This window comes from Chiroxiphia lanceolata, chromosome 3 (genome assembly GCF_009829145.1).
Source record: "Chiroxiphia lanceolata isolate bChiLan1 chromosome 3, bChiLan1.pri, whole genome shotgun sequence".
NCBI classification, from domain to species: Eukaryota; Metazoa; Chordata; class Aves; order Passeriformes; family Pipridae; genus Chiroxiphia; species Chiroxiphia lanceolata.
In genome coordinates, this window is record NC_045639.1 from 54,921,899 (window position 1) to 54,944,832 (window position 22,934).

The following is a 22,934-nucleotide window of genomic DNA, read 5'->3' on the forward strand; positions in this document are numbered from 1 at the left end:
ATTTTGACCTTAGCAACCAGAGCTCTTCAGAGACGCGTGTAGCGATTAAGTATCTGGTAATAGGAAAAACAACTTCATGCAGCAGCATCAGAAGGGAACTGAAACTGCTCTCCATTCTTCCACATTCCATTCAGTAGTGTTCATTGGTTCCAGGTCCAACAAAAAAACATATTAATGGAGTAACCGTAGTCCCAGCTCCTGGAAACTATTTTCAGAAAATTTTCACCTTTGTATAGGGAAAAAATTCCTAAAGGCTCCAGAGCTCAGAGCTGACATGCTAATACTTCAGTGTCTGCATTCTTGTCCTCCACAAGTTACTTAAATCAACAGATTCAAGTAAACAGTTCAGACACTGTGGAGAGGACAACTCTGAGAGGGTAACTAGCATGAACTGCAGAAATTAGTTCAATTTATTATACTGTTCTTTAGTACTTATGAACACCAACATGTCAAGAACACACTTGGAGCCAATTCTGTTTCTTCTCTGACAGAGAAATCTGCCTGATGGATCAAGCATCATCTAGTAACATATTTGATATTGTATGCCTAGTCTATGTCATATGGGACCACAAATCCGAGCCATGGAAAATTACAACCAAACAAGTTGTGCACCTGCATTCTCCATAGCTTCATTCAAAGCAGGAAACAATGTCGAGCAAATGATCAATTCTATTCTGTTCACTGCTGCAGGACTGCCAAAGCACAACTTCCCTCCTAGTTGGGCTCAGCACCTTTATCTTGCTGGAACTACTGCAGGGACATGTATTCGGACCTTCACATGTCAGGCCAAGGTCTTGAAAATGGGATGTGAGTGTGGTGGGATTGAGGGAGTAAGAAAACAAAGTTAAGTATTCTCACAGTCCCTGGAAGACAGAGAGCACTTACACATTCACAAACAGCACCTAGTTAAGAACAAATAAGAAACTCTTTTGGAGTACAGGGCTGGAATTCAAAGATCTTGGTACGTCTGAAAAATAGTTACAGGTGTTACACTTGGAGAGGTCGGAATGGACCAGAGGAGGAGATGAACAAAGTACAAGCTTGCAAACAATAGCTCTACAGCAGGACTGTAGACAAGGATGTGGTCTATCATAATCCCCAGAAAAATACCACATTTCCTGGTGTGATGCTATTACACAGAAAGGAAAATTACATTCTTGAATGTATTTGTCACCGGAAGCATTACAAAAGGTGACTATTCTGTTCTGCTTGCCTGATGACTTGCTAGTTGGAATGTTGTCACCAAATTTGAATGCTTCTTTTGGAAGGGGGCAAGTTAACCAAGGAAAGTCTGCACTAATCTGCAGGTCAGGTGTTTCTGGGTTGGTTGTGGGTTGAAGTTTCTCATGTTTGGGGTTTTTTTTGTTTGTGGGGGTTTCAAACCGAATTTGATTTTTTAAGCATGTCACTGATCTCTTCCAAATGGGACCTGTCTAAAGCATGATGTGTTTATAGACAAGACAGTAACTTTTAAGCCCACATGGACAAAAACAGGGGGGAAAAAATCCAAAAAACCATAAAACCCATCAAAAAACCCCAGCCTCTTATTGCAAACTTGGTAACACGAGAAGAAATAATAATTGCTAGAGTGGTAAGATATTAGGATACTATATAACCACCTCCATGCAGCCTTCAGACAACACAGGTTCAAGTCCTCTCCGGTGCTACGTTTTTATGATTTAAAGGATCTTCAAGAAGCTAAAACAAGAAGGCAAATGACAGACCCAGCATTTACCTTCTGTGGGACGGAGAATCTGTTTACTGTGAGAGTGGGAAAGCGATGTACAGCAAAACACTGAAGAAAGCCTTTCACATGCTCCTCCCCTGCTCCCACGACAGAAGCTTTTGCACACTACCTGCCCAACACCTTGCATTTCAGAGAGGGCAGCAGCAGCACAGGGCAGCAGTCATGAGCCTCACCTTGCACACTGCAGAACATAGTGTGCTGACAAGGAAGAAAACAGCCTCATCAGTTCACAAAACATGAATAGGGGATGGCCTCATTGGCATTCCCTTGGCTGACAAGGCAAGCTCATTGCACCCATTTGACTGACCCAGTTTGTCAGCATACCGTGTTAAATCAAAACGACCCAGCTGTGAACTGAAAGATGAATTCCATTTAAGCTCTCATTGTGTTAAACATTGCTTCCTCATTGCAAATAAATGGGAACATTAAGTCACGTTCCAATGGAATTCCTCCAAGTCTAAGAAGCAGTTAGGTATTGCTGCATTTGCAACACGTAAAATTAGAGCTGAGTAGGCTGGTCTTTGTTCCTTAAAACCTTGCTCACCTTCCCAGGAGAGGGACAAATACCACTGAGGGTAAATACAGTTGTATATAATAATCTATAAGCTAGTAGTTACCTTAAAATTGTCCAGCACGATTGTTAGCCTTAACTACTAGTCAACTTTAAAGCAACAGCTCATACAACCATATTTTTGAGGGATACTAATCCTCAGTATTCAAAGAGCAATAACTATATCAGCTATACTTAACTGAAATTTTTAAGTTTACTCAAGGCAACAGCAGCCCAGTATTTGCTGCTCTCATGTATAGTGAAAGAGATTTACAACATCTTCCACAGCAGTTTTTTCTGAAGAGAGATAAAGTACTTTGAGGGGAAGCCAAGAATGTTTTTTAAATGAAATCTGAAAGTATCTCCTGGATTAAGTGAGTAGGGGGACTGATATGGCCAGGAAAACCTTGAATACTGAGCTCTGGGAGTCATCCAGAAATTCCAGTTTTCACAAAGCAGGTTGAATTCTAAGAATAAACATCCCCCTCCCTGCTGGCACACACAAACAGGTCACAAGAACCCAAAGAAGAGTTTCGGTTTTGCAGCCAGGTCACTTTACTCTTCTCTGTAAGATAACATGAAACCTTCCTTATAATTAAACATGAAGATAATACTAGAATGCAAATTCAAACTTTTTTTTATGTTAAATGTGCAGAAGATGCCATACTAAATTACATGCCTATCTCAGTCCCTTAATGAAAGCCTGATATCTCTTCTGTCAGCATGTAATAACTGCATAGTAGGCATCTGTGTGAAAAGTCAAGAAGCAGCCACGGCTGTAATTCAGTTTGTTATCTTAGGTCAAGCAATAATGCTCTGCATGTTAGAAGATCATGAATATTTCATGCAGGTGTGGCTAGGACGGTGACACTGCACCCATGACAGCCCTGGCTCCCCATGTCTAGGCCACAGCCAGACTTCCAGCATCTCCAGCTCTGGTCAGCTCTGTACAGTTAACAGTAGTTGCTCAGTTAAACAGTAAAACTAAGCAAGTACTCTTGACAGAGAAAATCTTCACCTCACTTAAGTTTCTCCCAACTTAAGTTCCTTCCTAACAAGCAAGATCCACTATCTGTCTAGAGTTCAGAAGAAGCTGAAAAACTGACAGAGGCTTTTAAAAATTTTTAAATTCACATTTTTTTAAAGGTAAAATTACCTAGGGACAGCCCTACATTCTGGCAAGACAAAGCAATGCAGGTAAGTCTGAAAGGCCCCAGGATACTGCCCTTGAACAAAGCCCCATCCTCTTTGCGAGCCCAGATGTTATTCATGCAAAACACTTGCCCTCACTCTACATGAGATGTAAGAATGGTTTACTTTGAACCCAGAGGATGCTAGGAAGAAGCAGCAGTATTTATGATGTTTCATTGAAATACATTAAGATTCACTTTAAAGACTCTCTGATGCTGCATAATACTCTATTAGCATTTTCAGAATATATGTGTACAAGCAGGAGTTGTTCTTTAGAGGAGGAACCCACAGCTAGTGACAACAGGCTCAACGTAGCACCACTGCCTGGATGTGCCATTTGCCCTCAATGGATGTTAGGATGGATTTAGGAACACAGACTGCAGCAACAATAGGTCCTTTGTACATAAAGGATAAATACAGGGGAAGCTAGAGGCCACTGGATCAAACTCCTTCATACACAGCCTGTTTTTATCATGACAGCTGTTGCATCTAATTAAACATAATGAAGTTGCAAGGACTAAGGCTTTACACATGAAGTTTAAAGCAAGGCCCACAAACCAATCTGCAAATAAGGTTTAGCTCAAGATGTTGCTCAGAATCCAGAATGAATCAGATCTTTTGCTGTCTTCCATCAGAAACAATAGCATGGGGCCAAGTGCAGATAATATAGAGGTTTGAGATCTCAAATTTTAATATAATTTCAGTCTTCTAAACGATGTAACATCTCCAATATTCACACATCAGCTACTAAGGCAATCCCCTCAAGGGAAAATAAAAACCAACTTGAATGTCTTATAGTCTTGATCCAGAACACAAACACCATTTCCTATCTCTGCTTGGCTTTTTCACCTGGAAGCGAGAGGCACACAACAATTTCTGCAAAGCTGAACTCCACAGTACAAGTCACAACAAGCAGAGGCAGGGTCTGAAGGCAGTGAATAGTGCAAATAAAAGCTATAATAACCTCAGAGCTTTCCCTGAATCCAAGCACCAATACTGGTGTCTTTTATTCCAATGCTTAGCAGAGATGTGTTCTAGAGGACAGTGTGCATGGAAAACCCTAAGCATTACAGAGAGCCAAATGTCCTGATGGCTACGCTCCTGGAGCCCAGGCAACAACACAGGACTGTCAGCACACAGCACTCAACACTTTCAATAGATCCTGTTTGAACAGTCCTAGCACAAGGCTGTTCTTCTGGGGTGGAAGAGCAGCACGTTACATTGGAGCAGGGTGGGCTGTCTGAACACAAGGAACATCTATGACTTACTCTCTCACAGGACAATGACCTGAGACTTTAAGGCATACAAGATACAACTGTTGAAGAAATGTTCTCAGTAACCGTACTCTTTACCAATGGAGACGTTACAGGATGCAAAGCACTATTTTCATCAGATGTCAACTGGAAGAAGCTCAAGGATGTTCAAATATTACCATGCAAGCATCGACTAAGCTAACTAGGACTTCTCAGTTTGGAAGAAAATTAACTGAGGTTAGGACATAGAAGCATATAAATTCATGAGTTCCACAAACAGGGTAGAGAAGGAATGTATATTCATTGCTCTACCAACAGAATAACTACAGGGCATCAACAACATGAACAAGAAAAAAAAATAAAATCAAATAGCACTCTAGCAAGGAGTTTTGTAGATAAGTTTCCAAACAATGTGAAGGTTATCTAGGACAGCCTTTGTTAAACTATACTGTGAATGCTGGAGTTCACATGGTTTCAAGGGGAGACTGGACAAGTTCACAGAAATCCATTTAGTAACTCATTATATAGGACCTTTCAACCTCCGATACTTCAGAGGAAAGCAATAGTGCGTATCTTTGAAATACTCTTCCTCAGGCATCAGCTTTTGGCCAACATCAGAGGTGTAATACTAGGCTACAAGGGCTTTCTGCCTGACCTACAAGGGCAGCCATGTTCTTACAAACATCAAAGTGCAGAAGGAAAATGAACTCCACTCACTTAAGGAGAAATAGCAGTGTAACAAGTCACACAAGGTCCAGTAATGATGTATGTTCATTTTGCATTCTAGATACAATCCATTGTCAGAGAGGGATTTTTGGTTTGATATCCCACCCTTCTGTTTCACCTAATCCAGATCAGCCCTCTTTCATTTTAACCTCATGGACTTCAGTGGAGCATTTCACCACATGGCATTTGTGAAATTTATGAGTGGGATTATATGACGTGATCACCTCTGATAGTTTGATAACCTGATCTATGTGAAATACACTACAATGCTTCCACTTCCCAATGAGGTATTTCAAACAGTATGCAACAGGTACTATTTGCTCCCAGATAAAGGTTAGGGCATCGCAAGTCCTGGAATATCACCCAAGCACCAAGATATTGCTCTTGAGAAGTTTACAGATCATAAAGGAAAAAGCAAGTCCAAGGATCAGCAAAATATCCCTTCCTAGCCCCCAAAATAGTTTAAGGGCTTCTGAGGTGCAACTCTTCACAGGCCTCTCAACGTAGAAGTGTGAGGGTAAACAAATATACACCAGTGGTTCCCAAAGTCCCTGAGCATAGTGGGGGTAGAAAAAGTACTTTTCAAGAGTTTGCCTGCACAGCTGTGTCAGTTGTTAAGGAGGAAAAACTATTCTCTCCCACACTGAGATCACCTAATATCAATTACGCAAATCCATGGACCAATTCACACCACTGTGCACAATCGCTTATCTCTACAAAAACAAAAAGTTAAGCAAGCTAAGTGTATTCAAACTAGGTATTAAAGAATAACTTTAGCTCCCTCAAATACTCTGAAACCAGATCTTACAGTACAGATTTTTGAAGTCACCTACTGGGCTACACGGGCTACATTCAGGTGCCTCGGTACAAAGGGTGAAATTCTTTAATCCCTAATTCTTCAGGTAGCAGGCAGCTCACAGATCTGCTCCTTGCATCTGCAGAACAGTGGTCTCTTGGTAGAACTGAGCTGCTCTAGGGCCATTTCATAACCCTGCTCAAATTCATCAACTGGACTGCCATTCACTCACACCCTCAGAAAATCCTTTTCTCACACACATTTCACACTGAGGTTAGAACACGGACATTTTCATGCAAGAACAAGGGAGGAAGAGATGGTAATAGTGACACTTGAGTTCTACACAACAGCTACAGCACCTGTTCGTGACAGAGAGGGAGAACTAAATGCACACAAAACCCTCTCTCAAACAGGGCAATCCCATACTCCCTTCCCAAAGGTAGCAGAAGGCTACAAGCCTGTATAGGGGTGCCAGTACCTCTTCTACAGAGCCCTACACAGTAGGTAGCCAAAACACAATTCCATGGTCTTCAAGCAGCAGTTTCTCTTGCTTACTTGACTAGAAGTCCTGTACGTTAATTCTTAGACTCTGGATTTTTACTTTAATTGACAGCTGTTAGTATCAGGTGCTCATCAGCCCTAGCTGAGCGCATGGCTGCTACCCACACTCTCTCACAGATGAGAGCAGCTGCAGGAAAGGCAGGTAAATTTCCCCCACAATGAAGAAGGAACTAGAAAGGAAAGAAAATCTGAATCTGAACAGATGAGCAATGTGGAGGCAATATGGTTAGCTGTTACACTGAGCTACGCCTTGTTTCCAGCCTCATGTAGCAACAATTTTCGCCTCTCCTAGGGGGAAGGATCTCATACGCTGCTCAGTAAAAGCCAGAGATTTCTGTTGCTTCTGCAAAGAGGTGTACTTCTTGGCTTACAGGCTAAATGTTATCCGTGGCAGAAACCAGGCTTCAAAGCAAGCACACAACGCAGCTAAAGTACATTACTTAACACAGTGTGCAGTGTGGTTCAGTGATCTTGGGCAGCATTGCCTTCCATCAAGGTCAATCGAGTGATTATGGGATTTACAGTGCGCAAAAAGCTCTTCGGGCACAGTGTGCCAAACAAGAACTACACTGATGTGGGAATCTTCAGTGGTCATCAAGAAGTCTTATTCTCAAAAAGTCCTGACATAACTACAGCTTTTTTCAGGGACAGAGGAAGATGCTCATGTGGGTGGAGGGAGGGAGCCAGCCGAGCAGGAAGGCTTATCTCCCCCCTTTGCCCTTTAAGAAGGCTAAGAAATTCTTTAAGTAGTGACTAACATAACACTTAACACCCTTGATTTCTCTGCAGCAGCTAACACCCCAGAACAAACAGCCCTCGGAAATGCTTACTCAGATCATGCAGTAAATAAGGTTTTTGGCAAAACTGTGAACTCATTCTTTTAAAAGTTTAGTCATCTGTCAACTACTCCCTAAATTTACTACTCAGAATCCTCCACCTTTCTTTTGCAGCACTGAGTGGGAGTTCTTACATTTGGCAAATGGAAGCTTCCTTAAGTTTCCATTTTGCACCAAAGTGAGCATACATCTCTTGGCATTAAGTACACCACACACTGTATCACCCAATGTACTGCAATTCATGCTTACAAGAGTAATATTTTATTCTTGACTAAATCTATAGCTGTCCATAAGTTAAGAGTATTTTAATTAATTATGAGCACTTAAGGATATGAAAAAGTATTTTTACTTCAGTCCAGTTACAGCAATCTGCTGTGAAGAGCACTAAGATCAAACCACTAGATGTAGTTAGAAGACATACTCAAGAATAAATTGGGAACAATTATTAACTGTTTATATTTAGAAATAAATTCCTGTCACTACACTTATATATTTTTTAGGCTGGCTTATTGAAAACTTGTTGAATTTTAATGTCATATCTGCTCACAGACAGATAAAGTTTTGGCAGAAGGCTTGCACGCTGCCTTAAAGTTCTTTTTTCAGAATACATGCATATTCAACATCGAATAGGTATGGAGGGCTTGTCTAACCACTTAATGCCTAGCACACACTAGCACATGATTAACAACATAGTTGGGAAAACCCTTTTAAGACATCAGTGCCAGTTCCCCACTCCTACAGGCAGCAGCATTAAACTGTGCCCTTGTCAAATTTTATCTTAAGGGATGTTAGGTCTTGGAATAGTCTTTGAATATGATCAACAATGAAGGAGAAAAAAAAAATCTTACCCACTCACAAAAAAACCCACCACACACACTTAACTGCTTTAAGGTTTTAAAGTCCCTTAAATCACAAATTCCACTTAAAGCAATTCTTCCTCCTCTTTGGCATTTGAACCCCTTACATTTTAAACAGGTGAAGGAAGAGGTAACTCCTTGAATTCTACCAGGTTAAACTAGCTAAGTACACTGTTATCGTGAGGTGGCTTTCTGCCTCTGATCATCTCAAAACCCTTCCCCAGGTTCTGCTTTGAATTTTTCTCTCCTGGACACATTCAAGGAAAGATCTCACTAGTACATTCTTTTAATGCTTTCTGTTAGAGACACCCTATGCATTGCAGATGACACGGACAATAGAACAGTCATTCTACCACTGACTAATCCATCTCCTTCTATGCTATTTAGTGAGGGACCTTCTTTCCCCACCCCTCCAAGTTTAACTGTTGCAGTGGGACTTTATTACCCCATCCTTCAATCCCCCTTACATATTGGCCCTCTGCATCAATAACATCTCCCCCTCAACAGCATGGCATTACCAGATTTCATTACTATGCTCTGCTTTCTGAACACAGGCCCTTAATAAAGGTATTAAAAAAAAAGGTGCCTCAGAATATTATTCATTTATATTTTGTCTTTAGCACCAGAAGGTGTTAGATTGCATTTACTGCTGTCTTCTCTTAACACAGTTTTATATACATGCATACAAGTATTAAAAGTTCTTGTGTGACACTACATCAATCAAATGCTCTGCTGCAAAGCTCACTCAATTTCTTGTGAAGCTTTAAGGTTTTTTTCCCCCCAAGAGGAAACAAAACAAAAACAAACAAACAAAAATATAAAAAAAAAAAAAAAAAAAAAAAAAGAACAAAAATCCACCCTCAATAAAGTAATCAAGAATGCTCAGAGGTCAGATCAAATTAACAGCTCTATAGACCAGAGATCACATTTCCTCCTCCTTCGGTAAGTACTGTTCATTAGCCCGCAGCCATGCTGTTCTAACCACAATTTATTGGATTGGTTTGTTTCACAAAAGGATATATTTCACCTAAAACACCATCCATTCAACGAGTCAAACAGAAATAAACTAACACCACGAATGTAGGAAAAATGCAGAGAGCACACAGACACTCCAGTAATGAAAAGACACAAGGCTGAGTAAGTAAGTTTATTCAGCATTTCACTTGTTTCCCAATAACACTGCAAGATTTGGATTAGACGGCATTTTTCTGCATTTCCTTACGTAATAATTCACTACCTGTAAAGTCTAATGAACCTCTGTGCAGAATAGGTGCAAATCATTTATCTGAACTGCTTATGAACTCCTAGCCATAAACCCTTATGAACTGGGTACAAGTTATATATTTACAGCTTATCTTGGAGAGATTGTGTTACTTTGTAACTGTTACACATGGCAGAATGTCTGTGTTAAATTATATATCAACATCTGTCTATATTAACAAATATACTCATTTCAGAATTATTTTCAGGACTGTTACTAAAATTTCTTTTGAGCATGGTAAGCATGCATCAGATACAACTAATTGTGATCAAATGTTACCAGAGTTGGGAATACAGTTGGCCTTCTGGCCAACTTCACTTTGGTATATAATTAAAATATAAAATCACTATCGTTCTAGTGTTAATGGACTTGCTATTTGTTTACGGTGAAATAACAACTTACAAACATGATCCGTAAGCTCTGTGTGTGCATGCATAATTTTTATTAAAAAAATAGTTTCATGTAAAGGTTTAGCTTAGTGGGTTAGGGGGAAGGAGCAGAGAGGAGGAGGTGTTGCCAAAATTCTGCTTTCTGTCATCTTAACCTTTACTTGTAAACAACTGATGACCAGTGTGTCAGACTTCACACACAGCAGCGTGAAGTCTGCCAAGCAACAACTTATTTACGTCTGCCATGCAGACAAGACACATGCAAACAAGCACAGGTAATAAATATTTAGCACCCATGTCAAATACCCATCAAAAACTAAAACTGCTTCCCAAGAGGTCATGCTATCATTCCTCACACATGCCAAAGGCTGTTGTCACATTTGTCCTGAGCACAGTTCTGCCTCTGGAGTGACAGCTTTACATCCTCTCTCCATGCAAACTGACACAAATCCTATTTAGCTGTATTAAGATCAAATGAGCTGAGTTGGGAAGCATCCAAATCCAGTCTCAGTCTGAAGCAGTCAGACAAAACAGTGTTTTACTAAAATAACCTCTACAAAATTCCTCTTTTTCATTTACAGTACGGTATCAGTTAGCCCTACTGAACAACAGATTAAACAATAATAAAAAACCCCTTATATTGTGCAAACTATTGACACAGTCTTGTCCATAAATCCCAGCCAGCAGGTCACGTCTCAGAAATCATTAGACTACCATTGCCTTCCCCAGTGGAAGGTGATCTACACCATCCACCTTTGTTATTCAGTGGCTAGTCAGCCAAGAAACAAAGAAAAATCACCACCTCTGAGGGAACACAAACATAGCCATGCCAAGCAAAAAGATAAACACAGCTGTATTATTTTTTTAAGAGATTAAAGAGTTTTTCTACACCTATCCATGGCTTCCAGTGCGACTTAGTCCTAAACCAGGATTTCAGATTATTCTAACCAGGATATTTCGAGAAAGCACTCTGTAATTAGCAAACAACTAATAAGGCAAAGAGAGATTATTCACACACAACCTTTTATATCAATGCTTTGTAAATTATGTATTTGCTTCCCCAGTTACAGAAGGGTCCTTTCAGTATGCATTATTATATGCAGCAATATATCACCTCCTACTGATGAAATACAGGGAGACTGAAGATTTTTCAGTTCTCAGAAGGACTGAACATCATTTGGTGTGGGGGGTTTTTTGTAGGTTTACAGAAACTGCAATGTAAGTTAACCTAAGCACTTTAGGAAAAAAAAGAAAAAAAAAAAAAGAAAAAGAAAAAAGTTCAGCTAACTTCAATGTTACAGTGGTAAAACATGAATTGCTTATTACCTTAAAGATAAGCTTGTATACTCTTATTTCATATTTCATTTATGTGAGCTCATACATAAGTCTTTCACTGCATTGCATTTTAAGAAATATTGCCTCTACTGAAAACAGATAGTGATAGCAAGAACAATCTGCTCTGATTATGCTCTTCAAAGTTCAAAAGTGCGTCTGGTCCAATGACTGCTCAAAGCTCTGCGTTAGGCAGTTGGTTCCCCAAGGGAATTATCGTTTCTAACTGGCACAGTAGCAGCAGACTTTAAAATAAAACAAGCAAAAAACCGACTAGAAGGCCGGAGGGGGGAGGCGGTGAGCAGGTGGTGGTGTCAACAGAAAGAAGGGGCAACGAAAAAGAGAAGTCCGTACAATAAAAAAAAAAAAAAAAAGGGGGGGGGAAGAGAGAAAGAGACATAAAAGAAGAAATAGATATTTGATAATGACTGGTAAAGACCTCTGTGAAGAACTGTATTAGAAGCCCCTGGCGTTTAGTTTTTAGATAACAAAACATGGAGGAAACAAGGTTTCTCCTATATGTACAGGCGGACACACGTTTCCTGTAAAGAAATGCACAAGCCACGCGCATAGTAAATGGAAGCCAGCGAAGTTTTGCCATCCTCTCGTTAAGCGGGAGAGTGATGAAAGCTCCTCTTTTGAGAGTTGCTAGGGAGCTCTGTGCGTTACAGAAGCGTTACGGCAGCGTTACAGAAGACGGAGCAATCCACCGTCTGATCTGTGGAGCACAGCTCCCGAAGCTACATCCTCCCCAGTTCCCGGCGGCAGGACGGCCAGGCACCCCTCCGTCCTACCCACGGCCCACTGCCCGCAGCGCCCCATGGCAGCCGCGCTGGTGACTCCTCCTGCTGAGAGCAGCCGCTGATGTGGCTCCGGAGCGCGGTGCCCGCCGCTCCCTCCCGGCGCCAAAGAGAACTTCCGCGGGCGCTCCAGCCGAAACGCCCCGTCCCGCCACCGGGAGCGGAGACTTGGACTCAGCTCTTCCAGCCCAGCAAAAGCCCACGCCACGCCACCCGGAGGTGCCCAGCCTTCCAGGATATTAAAATAAATATCGGGCAGCCCCGATCGCCCAGGGCCGGCCGGGCGGGCGGGCCCCGGCACGGCCCCGCGGGGCGCCTCCCACCCGCGCCCCACTCACCGGCTTCGGCATTTTGGGGGCTCCTTGTGCTGCTCCTACTCCCGAGACAAACGTTCATGCAGCGACTGCCTCGCCTCAGCCGAGCACCCCGCGCGGAGGAGGAACAGGAGGAGGAGGAGGAGGAGGCGGAGGTGGAAGAAGCCGCTCCCGGCCACGGCAGCAGCGCAACCCGCGAGTGCGGCGGCGGCCGCCCGGCGGCGGGTTAAGTACGGCAGGTGGGGCCCGGCGGTGACTCACCGCCGCCGGCCATTGCCCGCCGCTCCCCCCGGCGCCTTCCGAGCGCGGCACCGGCCTCGCCCCGCCGCCGGGCACCCCCGCCGGCCTCGCCGCGACGCCCCCAGGGCACGGGGGGCACCCCGGTCCGGAGCCTCCGGCCACCCCCGGACCCCGCGGGGTGAGAGGCGGGCGGGGCCGCCCGGGAACCGGCGGGCAACAGGTGCCGGGGGGCGGGGGCGGCACCGCCCCGACAGCCCGCCGGGCACGGCCGAGGCGCGGCGGGGCCTTACTGCGCCGCTCCTTCTCCGTCTGCCTCCGAACCCCACGGGGAGACCCTCGCCCCGCCGCCCTGCCCACTGCACACCGTGCCCGCTGCGCTGTGGCCGCGCCCGCACCTGCCGCCAGCCGCGCCGGGGCCAGCGGCGTGGCCGGCGCTTCCCAGGCCGGCGAACGGCACGGGGAAAGTGTCCGCTTAGGAGAGGACCCGGAGGGACGGCTGCTGTGCGTGGGCTCACCGAGTCTCCCGCTGCCCCGGCCTCCATCCAGCCCGGGGAAGGGAGAATGAGTTCCATGTTTCCGTAATTGTGGGCACAGACGCTGGTCTGTAATAGTCGCTGTGTTTCTTGATGTGCGAGGTTGGAAAACATGATTAGTTAACAAAACACAGGGTTGCTTTCTGTGTAAGTGCATTTTCAGCAAAACAGAAAACCAAAAATCCACCTAAGCTCAGAAATAATACAGCAAAGAGTATCCTTCAGTTTTTCTGACTTTTCATAAATCCAAAAAAAGTTCATGTAGGTAGCCTAACAATCTATAGGCATACAAAGATGACAAAGTCCATGTGTCTGCCCCTCGTTCCTTCTCCCTCCTCCCCCATGAATGCAATGCACTCCTGCAGATGGTGTCTGCCAGGAGCTGCTGGCCTCCCACAGCATCTCCTTGCTTGGCTGGTCACAAGAGCACATTGTATTTACATAGTCATGGGCAACGGCTTGTAGGACACAGCTCTTCCGCTGTGCTGGCAATGGCATGTAGTTGAGCTGTAAGACTGAGGAAATCATACAGCCTGTACCCAAGCTGCTGTCTGCAACATCCCACTTCAACCAGTGTCTGTCTGTCTGGTCAGAAAAGGCGTAGGACAGGAACAGGGAGGCACAGAACAAGGAGAACAACAACCCACTTAATGGAAAATATATAGGGCGGGAGAGAGCCTGGGAAATATCAAGGGATGGGAACAAAAAGGACAGCCCTAACAATACAGGTCCTGCTTTGGCAGAGATCCAAATGATGTCTTCCCTCACAGAGTCCACCAAACAGCAATTGGTTGTGCCACATTAAAAGAAGCATTACTGTGTCAGGTCTATGAGAGAAAGGGGAGGGGAGTTGAGTTGAAGGTTGAGAGAATTCACGGTTATATTCCTTTCCTGTTGCATGATCCTTTGGGATTAGAGAAGGCTTTACCATCAAAACAGACCCATGGGGGTGGCAGCTTGCAACAGCAGGTGAGAAGAAATAGTCTAAGCTGAATAGCTTCCAAGAAAAGGGCCATGAGGTCAAACACCCTTGGGAAACAGGTATGGCCTCCATTTTCAGATGAAACAATACCACTGAGAATTACTTGGATCAAGTTAATTTAACAAAAGATGTTGACATTTACCTGGATCAGGTTAATTTAACAAAAGTGTGATTTGTGAGGAGGCTTTCTATGCTCTTCTGTTAAGCAATAAGTTTATGGTGGGAATCGTGCCTTATTCAGTAGGATGACCCTGGAAACAAATCAGACCAGATTATCAGAGTGTTTTGGATAGGCTGCCAAGCACAAGGAACAACTGTTCCAAGTAAGAAATGCTGTAAGAACCCAGCTTTTGCAGCTTGCACTCAGAACCCTGAGCGGCACTCATGGATTTTTTTGGGGGGTGGAAAAGGATAGAGATGAGATATTTTCATTCCATAGTCTTAAAATATAGATTTTGGCCATGACTGGAAAAAGAAAAGACAAAACAAGTGTGCATGTCTGCATACCCCTGAAACAGAGCAGTACACAGATCTAAGGGCAAGCCAATTCCCATTCTGTGAGATTTCCATTCCCAGAATCCTCTTCTGAGTCCATAGCTCAACACGGGATCAGAGACCATCACCCTGGGGCTTCATGTTGAAGAAACTCCATGTCAGAGAGATGTCTCATTTAATAAATCATAATTTCTTCAATCAGTAAGGTAAGTATTTGTTTCCATATGTTAGTTACATGTCCAAGCTTAAACCCCTGGTTTTGGTTTGGTTCATTGTTTTTTTAAAACACTTACCATTGCTTCATAACCACACAGACCTAGGGGTAAAAGGAATTCAGGTGACTAATAATTAAGTATGGCAACATACAATCTCTAGGTTCCTGTTTGCCACAGCACATTACCTTGTGCCATTCTCCCACAATCACCTGCAATACCTGGGAAAAGGTAGATACCTCAATGGCATCCATAACTATCAGCTTACCCAACACCGCTCCACCCAAAACCAACCACTGTGAACATATTGATCTTGCACAGGAAGAATTGTCTTCAGTGGAAGGAACCAGAACAACTACCAGCTTGGAATATGTGTTAGACACCAATCGCCTCCTTCTCAGGCTTTCCTTCTTGGCGCCTTCCTTTATATTTCTCTTCACACCTCTGCCCTAGAAAGATGGGAAGGTGTATTATGCAAGCCCCTTCTTCCCTTTTATAGAGAAGCACACTCATCCTTTGCAGATGCAAATCAATCCAGTTGCCCTCTCCTCCAGAGTGGGGGTAAAATGCCTCAGTTCTCTGTTTTTTCTGAGAGTGTCCTGAAAATCAATCTGGTGAATTTTGGGAGCATGGGCACCATGTATAATATCAATAAACATTGTCTAAGAATGCCTACAGACTGAATCCCTTTTGGAGTCTGTATAAGGGAATATTGGAGAAGGCATGAAGTAAGTGCAAAACAACCAACCCACATCAAGACATCCTGAGGCAGAAATACAAACACAAAAAGCCCAGATACAAATGTGCAATCTGGGGAAATTTCCACATGAAAACTTTATGGAACTTGGTTACTTCTAGATTTAGGCATTAGCTAAGCAAGAGACAGCTTTTATGTCTACCTGAACTACATCATCTTCAGTCAGACCTCAGAATTAAGCATAAGACCCAAATCAAAATGAAGCCTTTAAGTTACAGGATTAAGATCTGCTCTGATCCAGCACTTACTCTTAACCTGCTTTATTAAGAGGATAGCATTACTAACCTTTTACAGGAATTAATAAGGCAGAGGAGGTGATGAAAGAATCCCGATTGCTCAGCAGGTCAGCAGCAGAACCCAGTTTCTGTCTTCCTCCCTGTAACAGTTCCTGTACCTTACTGACCCCTAATCAAGCTGTGTCATCCTCACCAAGCCTACCTTCCTTGTTTTAGAGAGAAGACCCATTTAATTTTCCTGTTCTACTTTAATCTGTAATAACATTTCAACTTGATGTGAATAATTTATGAAGTCCAAGTATTTGCCTGAATTTTCTCAAGCAAGTCCTATCACTACAAAGTGGCTTTTGCTTAACAGGCTTTGTGCCAGCCAATTTTTAGTCACCATAAAACTTCCTAAGCTGGATCATCCTGGAACTGGGAAACATGGAATCTTTTGCCTTAAATCCCCATTCTTGTTGCTCACACAAAATCAATAGTCTCAATAAGAGACAGACCTGAACTCCCTGTTTCTCTATATAGAAAGCTCCATCCACACTTGGCAAGGCATAGCTGGAAGAGTTTTGCAGCATCTTTGGTGGTTTGTTTGCGGATTTACTCCAGGGATTTTTTACTAACTGAAAATCTACAGTAGCTAACTCTGTTCTCTTGACAACTCATGGACTGTGCATTTAGTATAGCAGTTAAAAGAAAGGACATTCATTATAGTAGTTAATGGAAAGGATGCCATGTTCTGAGACATATAGATTTAAGGAGATTTGCTCCCATCTAGGTCAAGAGTCTTTTGTCTGATTTTCTTTGTCAATTGGAAGAGTTGTAGAAGCAAAAAGAACCATACAGTATTACAGGCAAGAGCTTTCTTTTCATTGTGCATAACTAGATAAACAGCTTATTCCCCACTGCACTTTCTGAAATTTTGGCAATATAATTCCTGAAATGTCAGACTTCAGGAAGAGTGACCAAGGACCTGGCGAGTTGTAGTTCTGTCTGTACTGAGAGCTGCTTCCTCACTACCCACACTGAGCTTATTGAACCCAATGAATTCAGGTCACGGGGGACCAGCATCTGTTGACAAAGCACTCTTGAAACATTCTCTGGGTTTCCTATGAAGGGGTAAAAGAGCGCAAAGCTTGTGCCTCATTTTCGTTGTTCCTAAATGAGAAGCTGCTGCCAAGTTCAGTTGTTTGTTGTTGGTTTGGGGTTTTTAAAGTTTTTTTCTTTCAGTAAGCATAGATTCCCACAAAGTTGGGTTTTTTTCTGTACCAACAAATGGCTAGGTGCAGTCAGGCCTGGAAATAAACCTCATTACACGATCCAATGGTTACATGCTGAGAGACCCTTATCTTTACAATCATTCTGCTTTCCAGCAGCACCCCCAAGCAGTCCTTGGGATTATCTGGCTCTCTGATTGGCTATCATGGAGCCTTATGAGGACATGGTAGATTATGAAGAAATGTATATATAATTAAGTTTATGAAGGATTGTTTTAAAATGTTGTAAGAAGGAAAAAGAAGTAGATGACTTCAGGCTTTTATCTGGTTTGTTCTCACCCATCATAAAAGGAGAGAAAAGCTTAAAGGAAGATTATGAATATATTTCTTCTCTGCAACAGTTCTGAGAAGTCCCAAAGACAGTTTGCTTTCAGTTCCCATGAGAGTTGCCTTAGCAACCACTCTAGTTACACATTCTTCTCTCTTCTGCCACAGGAAAATTTCACAGGGAGTGATGCAAAATGTGCAATAAAGTCTTCTTTTCAACTGAAACAAAACACAATTTGGCATTTACATTTTGTGTACACTGAGACTGAAAAATTATTTACAATGGATGGGGAAGGCAAGACTTAGTGATAGGCAAAATACAGATAAAATACTACTTAAAGTAAAGGCAGGTTTAAACATGTATGTGATCGGGCAAGAAAATTCTATGGTAATCGTCTCTGTAACTGAAATCCACAATGAATTATTGATCTTACCAACAAATAAACAAATAGAAAAAGCACTGAGAGTTTTCTGAAATGAATGACTGAATGAGAACAATCATGTCACAAAGTATTATGTAAAAGTGTAAAACGACAAATCAAGTTCATTACATACTGAATTTGTGGAGATTTTACCACATGTGTAAATCCAGCCATGTTTGTCCAAGGTTCAAAGCAAATGGAAACTAGGGGCAACACAGCTTTTACGTCTTGAAATGAAGTAATGATCTTAATGCCTATGATAAGAAAGGAAAGAGGAAGGGAGTTCCCCTCTTAAGTAATCTCTATTCCACCTTGATATCTTCCTTTGTGCTTTTTATTTGAAATCTGATTAAAAGCAGAGCTGAGTGCCATATACTGAAAATACTCCCTGCACATCTGAACTCTTTCTATGGGGACCAGCCATTTTAGGTTTTTGTTTGGTTGGTTTTTGTTTTGTGGATTTTGTTTGGTTTGGTTTGATTGTGTGTTTATTTTTGAGTTTTTTTAACATCAAAGTAGAGATGTGTTAAGACAGTGCTGACAAAAACTGCATGTCAAATCATATTAACCAACTTAGTTCATGTACTTCATCAGTAGAGCATATATCTGTGCTTAGAGCAGGTGTGAGTGGTAAGGTGGAGGCAAAATAAATGCCCACTGGTTGATAGAGAGAAAAATAGTTCATCAATCTATGTACAGGAGTTCTTTCAAGTTGCTTTATAATTCTATTCACTGCTGACAGTTTTGTTGCTCTCACTGTAGGAATGAGGTTGTAAGAGTTCAAAACCACAAGTAATAAGCTATTTCAATTTAACTAAGAGTGCCAGAACTCTTTCAGGGCTAAGTATGCAGAGTTCAATGTACAATTAATGCACATAGAGTCCCTTTTCTTTTCCTATGATATGATGCTGACTCACACCTCTTAAGATCAGAATGACCATGTTGTTTGACTTTCAGCATAAACTAAGCTCTTGAGTTTCACCTGGTGATTCTCAAATCCAGCCTGTAACATTAGAAAGGCCTTAAACCCCAGTCTCAAGACTGAATGGCAGTGATTCTTCCTCCTGGCCAGTTCTCTCCACTGCCAAGTCCTCTTTCAGTGTAAATTGTGAAAGTTGTTTATGTTGACTGGTACTTGTATTTCTCATTCAATTTCAGAAGATAATGCAATTTGCAGTTAAATACTCAACCAAGATAAAACATCTAGCGTGGCTCTTGCCTCTTTACTGCTAAGACAGTAATATAAGCTGTGCATTACTGTGCAGTTTGGTGCCAGTTATCAAAAGACCATTTTCTCACATTTTTCCCTAATTGAAACAGAAAAAATTTCTGGATGCACAGGTTACTAGGTAAAGCTCAAAAGTCTCAAATATCACTCTGGTCTGTTTTTCAGCTCAGGACTGTCTCTTTCAGATATCTTCTCATATTTTGCCTAGCCTTATTTAAGTGCTCTATGCAACAAGGCCTCTCCTCCTTCTGAACATTAGAGATTAGGTTTATTTTGTAGTGTAAGGCTAGTTAACCTTAAAGGCCGCATCCAACAGTGAGAGAAACAGAAAACATGCAATACTGGGGATGCTGTTTTTCACTGGTCCTTACATCAGCTCTCCTGCTCTGCAACACTTGCCTCTGCTGTAGACATGAACATTTCCAAGTGCCATTAGGAGCTGAAGTTATTTCTGCTCCCCTCAGGCTGCAGCTGCCCAGCAGCAGTGCAAGCTGCACAGGGAGCTCTCAGTGCTGAATAAGGACAAAATATACTAATGGAGATTTTTCTCGCAGATAAAGGAGAGTAATTTTGACCTTAGTATATTATGAGTAAGACACCAAGCTAGAGTCTGAAGTACAAGAATCCACCTATCTCTTGGGAAATCCTCTGTTTGCTCTGTGATAACACAATAATACTGAAAACAGGCAGGCACTGATTAAGACGTAAGACCAAGTACAAGGCAGGTATAAGCAGGGTGACATTGCTAAACAAAGCATAACACTGCCTACTTTCACCAGACCTGAATTTTAACTCTGATATTTTGCTAGGGCCTACCTGGAACTGTACCTCAACTAAATATTCATGAGAAAAAACTATTTGTGTTTCACAGCAAACAGCTCATACACAATGTACAAATGGCTACATATATCCTTAATTGGTTTTCAAAACCCTGCTAAACATTGAGGGCAAACTAAATCTATTTTATGTCAAGGCTGCAGATACACAGTAACCTTATCTAATCAGCCCCAGCTGCCTTAAAGCCAGTAACACAGAAACAAAGAGGCTACCAAACCAAATAACTTCTGTGAGGCCTTGCTGGAGGAGAAGGGGATCGGGCCGATTACTGCTCACCTGCCACACTGAGGCATGCAGGTAACCTGAAACAAAGGGAGTTTTCAGTGCTTCCCAATGACACACCTAGCCTGTGAAGTAATTACCGCTGACGCATGACACAAAAGATAAACACCGAGTCTTGTAGCATGTTGGCTAGCAACTCCTCAAAACACTTCAGAAAATAGTATCACTGTGCTACCTTAAAAATACCGGCTGAATTTCAACTGTTTGCAGCAGGTAATTCAGGACCTGGCTATTAACTGAGTACCACCTGAGTCTTCAAAATAGAGCTGACGTGCTGCCTCAGAGGCAAAAAGGATTTTGCACGGACTTGATTTGCTCCTAGGCAGAACACAGCTCAGCTCAGTGTTTCACTTACTTAACAAGCTGATTATCTTTTAAGGGTGGCACGATGAATTCTTTGGTCTCTTTAATAAAAGACAGATGTGAAGATGAGAAGGGGAAATCTGTAATATGTAACCTATGATCACCTTCTGTGCCACAGTTTCATCTGTGTGACCTCTCAGCAATTACTAGCAACACCTTTGGAGCCAGATTTGTTGGTTCACTGCTCTGTTTTGACCTTCAAGCACTTATGGTGTGGGAGGAGAAGGCTGAGGTGCTGCTGGACTCCAGAAGCAAGGTGTTGTGTCCCTCCACCTGGTATCAGTTGAGGGTAAGGATAAAGTGACTCCAGAGGTAGTGGTTTAATTATCTTGGAACAGTAAAAACATTGTCATTGCAGCAATCAATTTCCCACCCATGTCATTTGGCCTTACAGACTTTGCTTCGGGTAGCTTAGTACAAACATATATGCATTAGAGATCATCATAATCTTGCCTCGGATCATCTCCAAAGACAGCCCCAGTTCGATTCTAGATCTGAGAGAGACCAGGAACACAAGAGCTGGGAACACCCTTGTAGTTCTGAGTGAACCATATTGTCCCTAAGGCATGCTAGGCTGTCATGTGCGGCGTTTTCCTATGGGAAAGAGATTGCCCTGTGTTGTTCTCCCTGGCTGTGCCATGCCTGCCAGGGCAGATAGAGAGGAAGGGGAAAGTACAAAGTCAGCTATGGCCTTCTTTTACAGAGCTCAGATTTAGGGCCACGTGCTGTGAGCACTTGGGATGTTGTCAGAGTAAGGGCTTCACAGTGGGCCATAGTGGGTAACATGACCTGTTTCTGACACAGCGTGTTGAAATGCTGTCACCTGGGCACAGACTCACTTCAGAGTGTCCAAGTGCTCTGGGCCCAGGGACATGAGTGGTTTCTTGCCTGCCACTCATGAGGAATCTGGTCTTTGAGGCTTGTTTGTGAAAGCCTGCAAGAAGTACTCAGCCCTCTTCACGCCACACAGCAGTCCAGACCTTCAGGGTGGTTTCCCTGCCCAGCCCTCCATGGCTGATCTGCCAGGCAGGACAGCAGCACAGAGTGGGAAAACTGAGAGTCCTGGCTACTGCCCTGGTTATCCTTTACCTGTGTGACATGGTGAGGCAGGAAAACACTAAAAGGGCCTTAGAGACAACAACAAAACAAGGTGTGCATGTGCAGCTGATTCACAGGGTGGAGTAACAGCTGGATGCACTGGTAAAGCAAGACATCGGTCTCATAGGTGGGGACCCTCCACAGAGCAGATGTACCTGGGAAGGTTCAAGGGCATTCTGGAGAACGACACCTAAGGTGTTCCCAGAAAGCCACGTGGACAGAACTAATGGAAGTAATTCACCCACACTATTTCTCTCAGGGCACAACGCACCATTTTTAACATTGGTGTCCAAAGTGATTGGAACTCTCCTGATCCCTTTAGGAGGCTTTCTCATAAGCAAGAAATGGGACGGCAAGGAATAATTTTCTAATGTATTATCTTTCCAGATATCTAAATGTACTCCTTCCCTACATTCCTCTCAGTATCCTCCACCCCTGTCGCCTGAAATAACTGCTCACTCATCACTGTAGTTTAGCCATGCTGTGCTGTACAAATCCAGAGAGATAAGAAACAATATTCTTTAGATAACAGCACTGAGTCTTGCACAATGTTCTCTCTTGTCTCAGAGTTCAGTCTGCACCCTTAGTTAAAAAAAAAAGAATGTAAAAACAAAAAATGAACGCCTCTTTACAGAAATTGCCTTAAAATGCAGCATGCAATATACTGTGCGGTTTCAAGCAAGATTATGGCTACCATTTTCCCCACGGTTTCCAACGTGTTGTATTTGAAAGGGTCTCTTTTTCAGTGCTTCAAGCAGCAATTAAGTATTGTGTTTCAAATGCCACAACACATCAATGGTGAGTAAATAATGGCTTAAATAAGAAGTAAGAAAAAGATTTGTTTGCTTTTGCAGGTGTTAAATTTCAGCAGGACAATCTAACTTAAACAAAGCCCTAAACAAATGTTACTGGAATTCCTGACTGACAACCTGAGTTTCATGTTAGACAAGAAAGATAATCAAAATTATTTCTCCTGGCTCTAAAGTCTCTAGGCACTGATTTTTACCATGGCTGTAAATTTCTGAGATTGAGTTTTTTAACTTCATTTATAACATTTTTGTTTAAATTGTTAGTGCACAGGAAAAATGATTGCAGAAA

At 42.6% G+C, this 22,934-nt stretch overlaps 1 protein-coding gene across 1 annotated transcript in view; it reads right to left on the reverse strand.

The window, feature by feature from the left end:
• EZR (ezrin) overlaps positions 1–12,904 on the reverse strand; it is a 37,053-nt gene extending 24,149 nt beyond the window's left edge. Inside the window, exon 1 of the mRNA XM_032682459.1 lies at positions 12,638–12,904. Within this exon, the coding sequence (XP_032538350.1) occupies positions 12,638–12,649 (12 nt within the window). The 5' untranslated portion in view covers positions 12,650–12,904. The remainder of the gene's footprint in view (positions 1–12,637) is intronic.
• Positions 12,905–22,934: the final 10,030 nt, after the last annotated feature.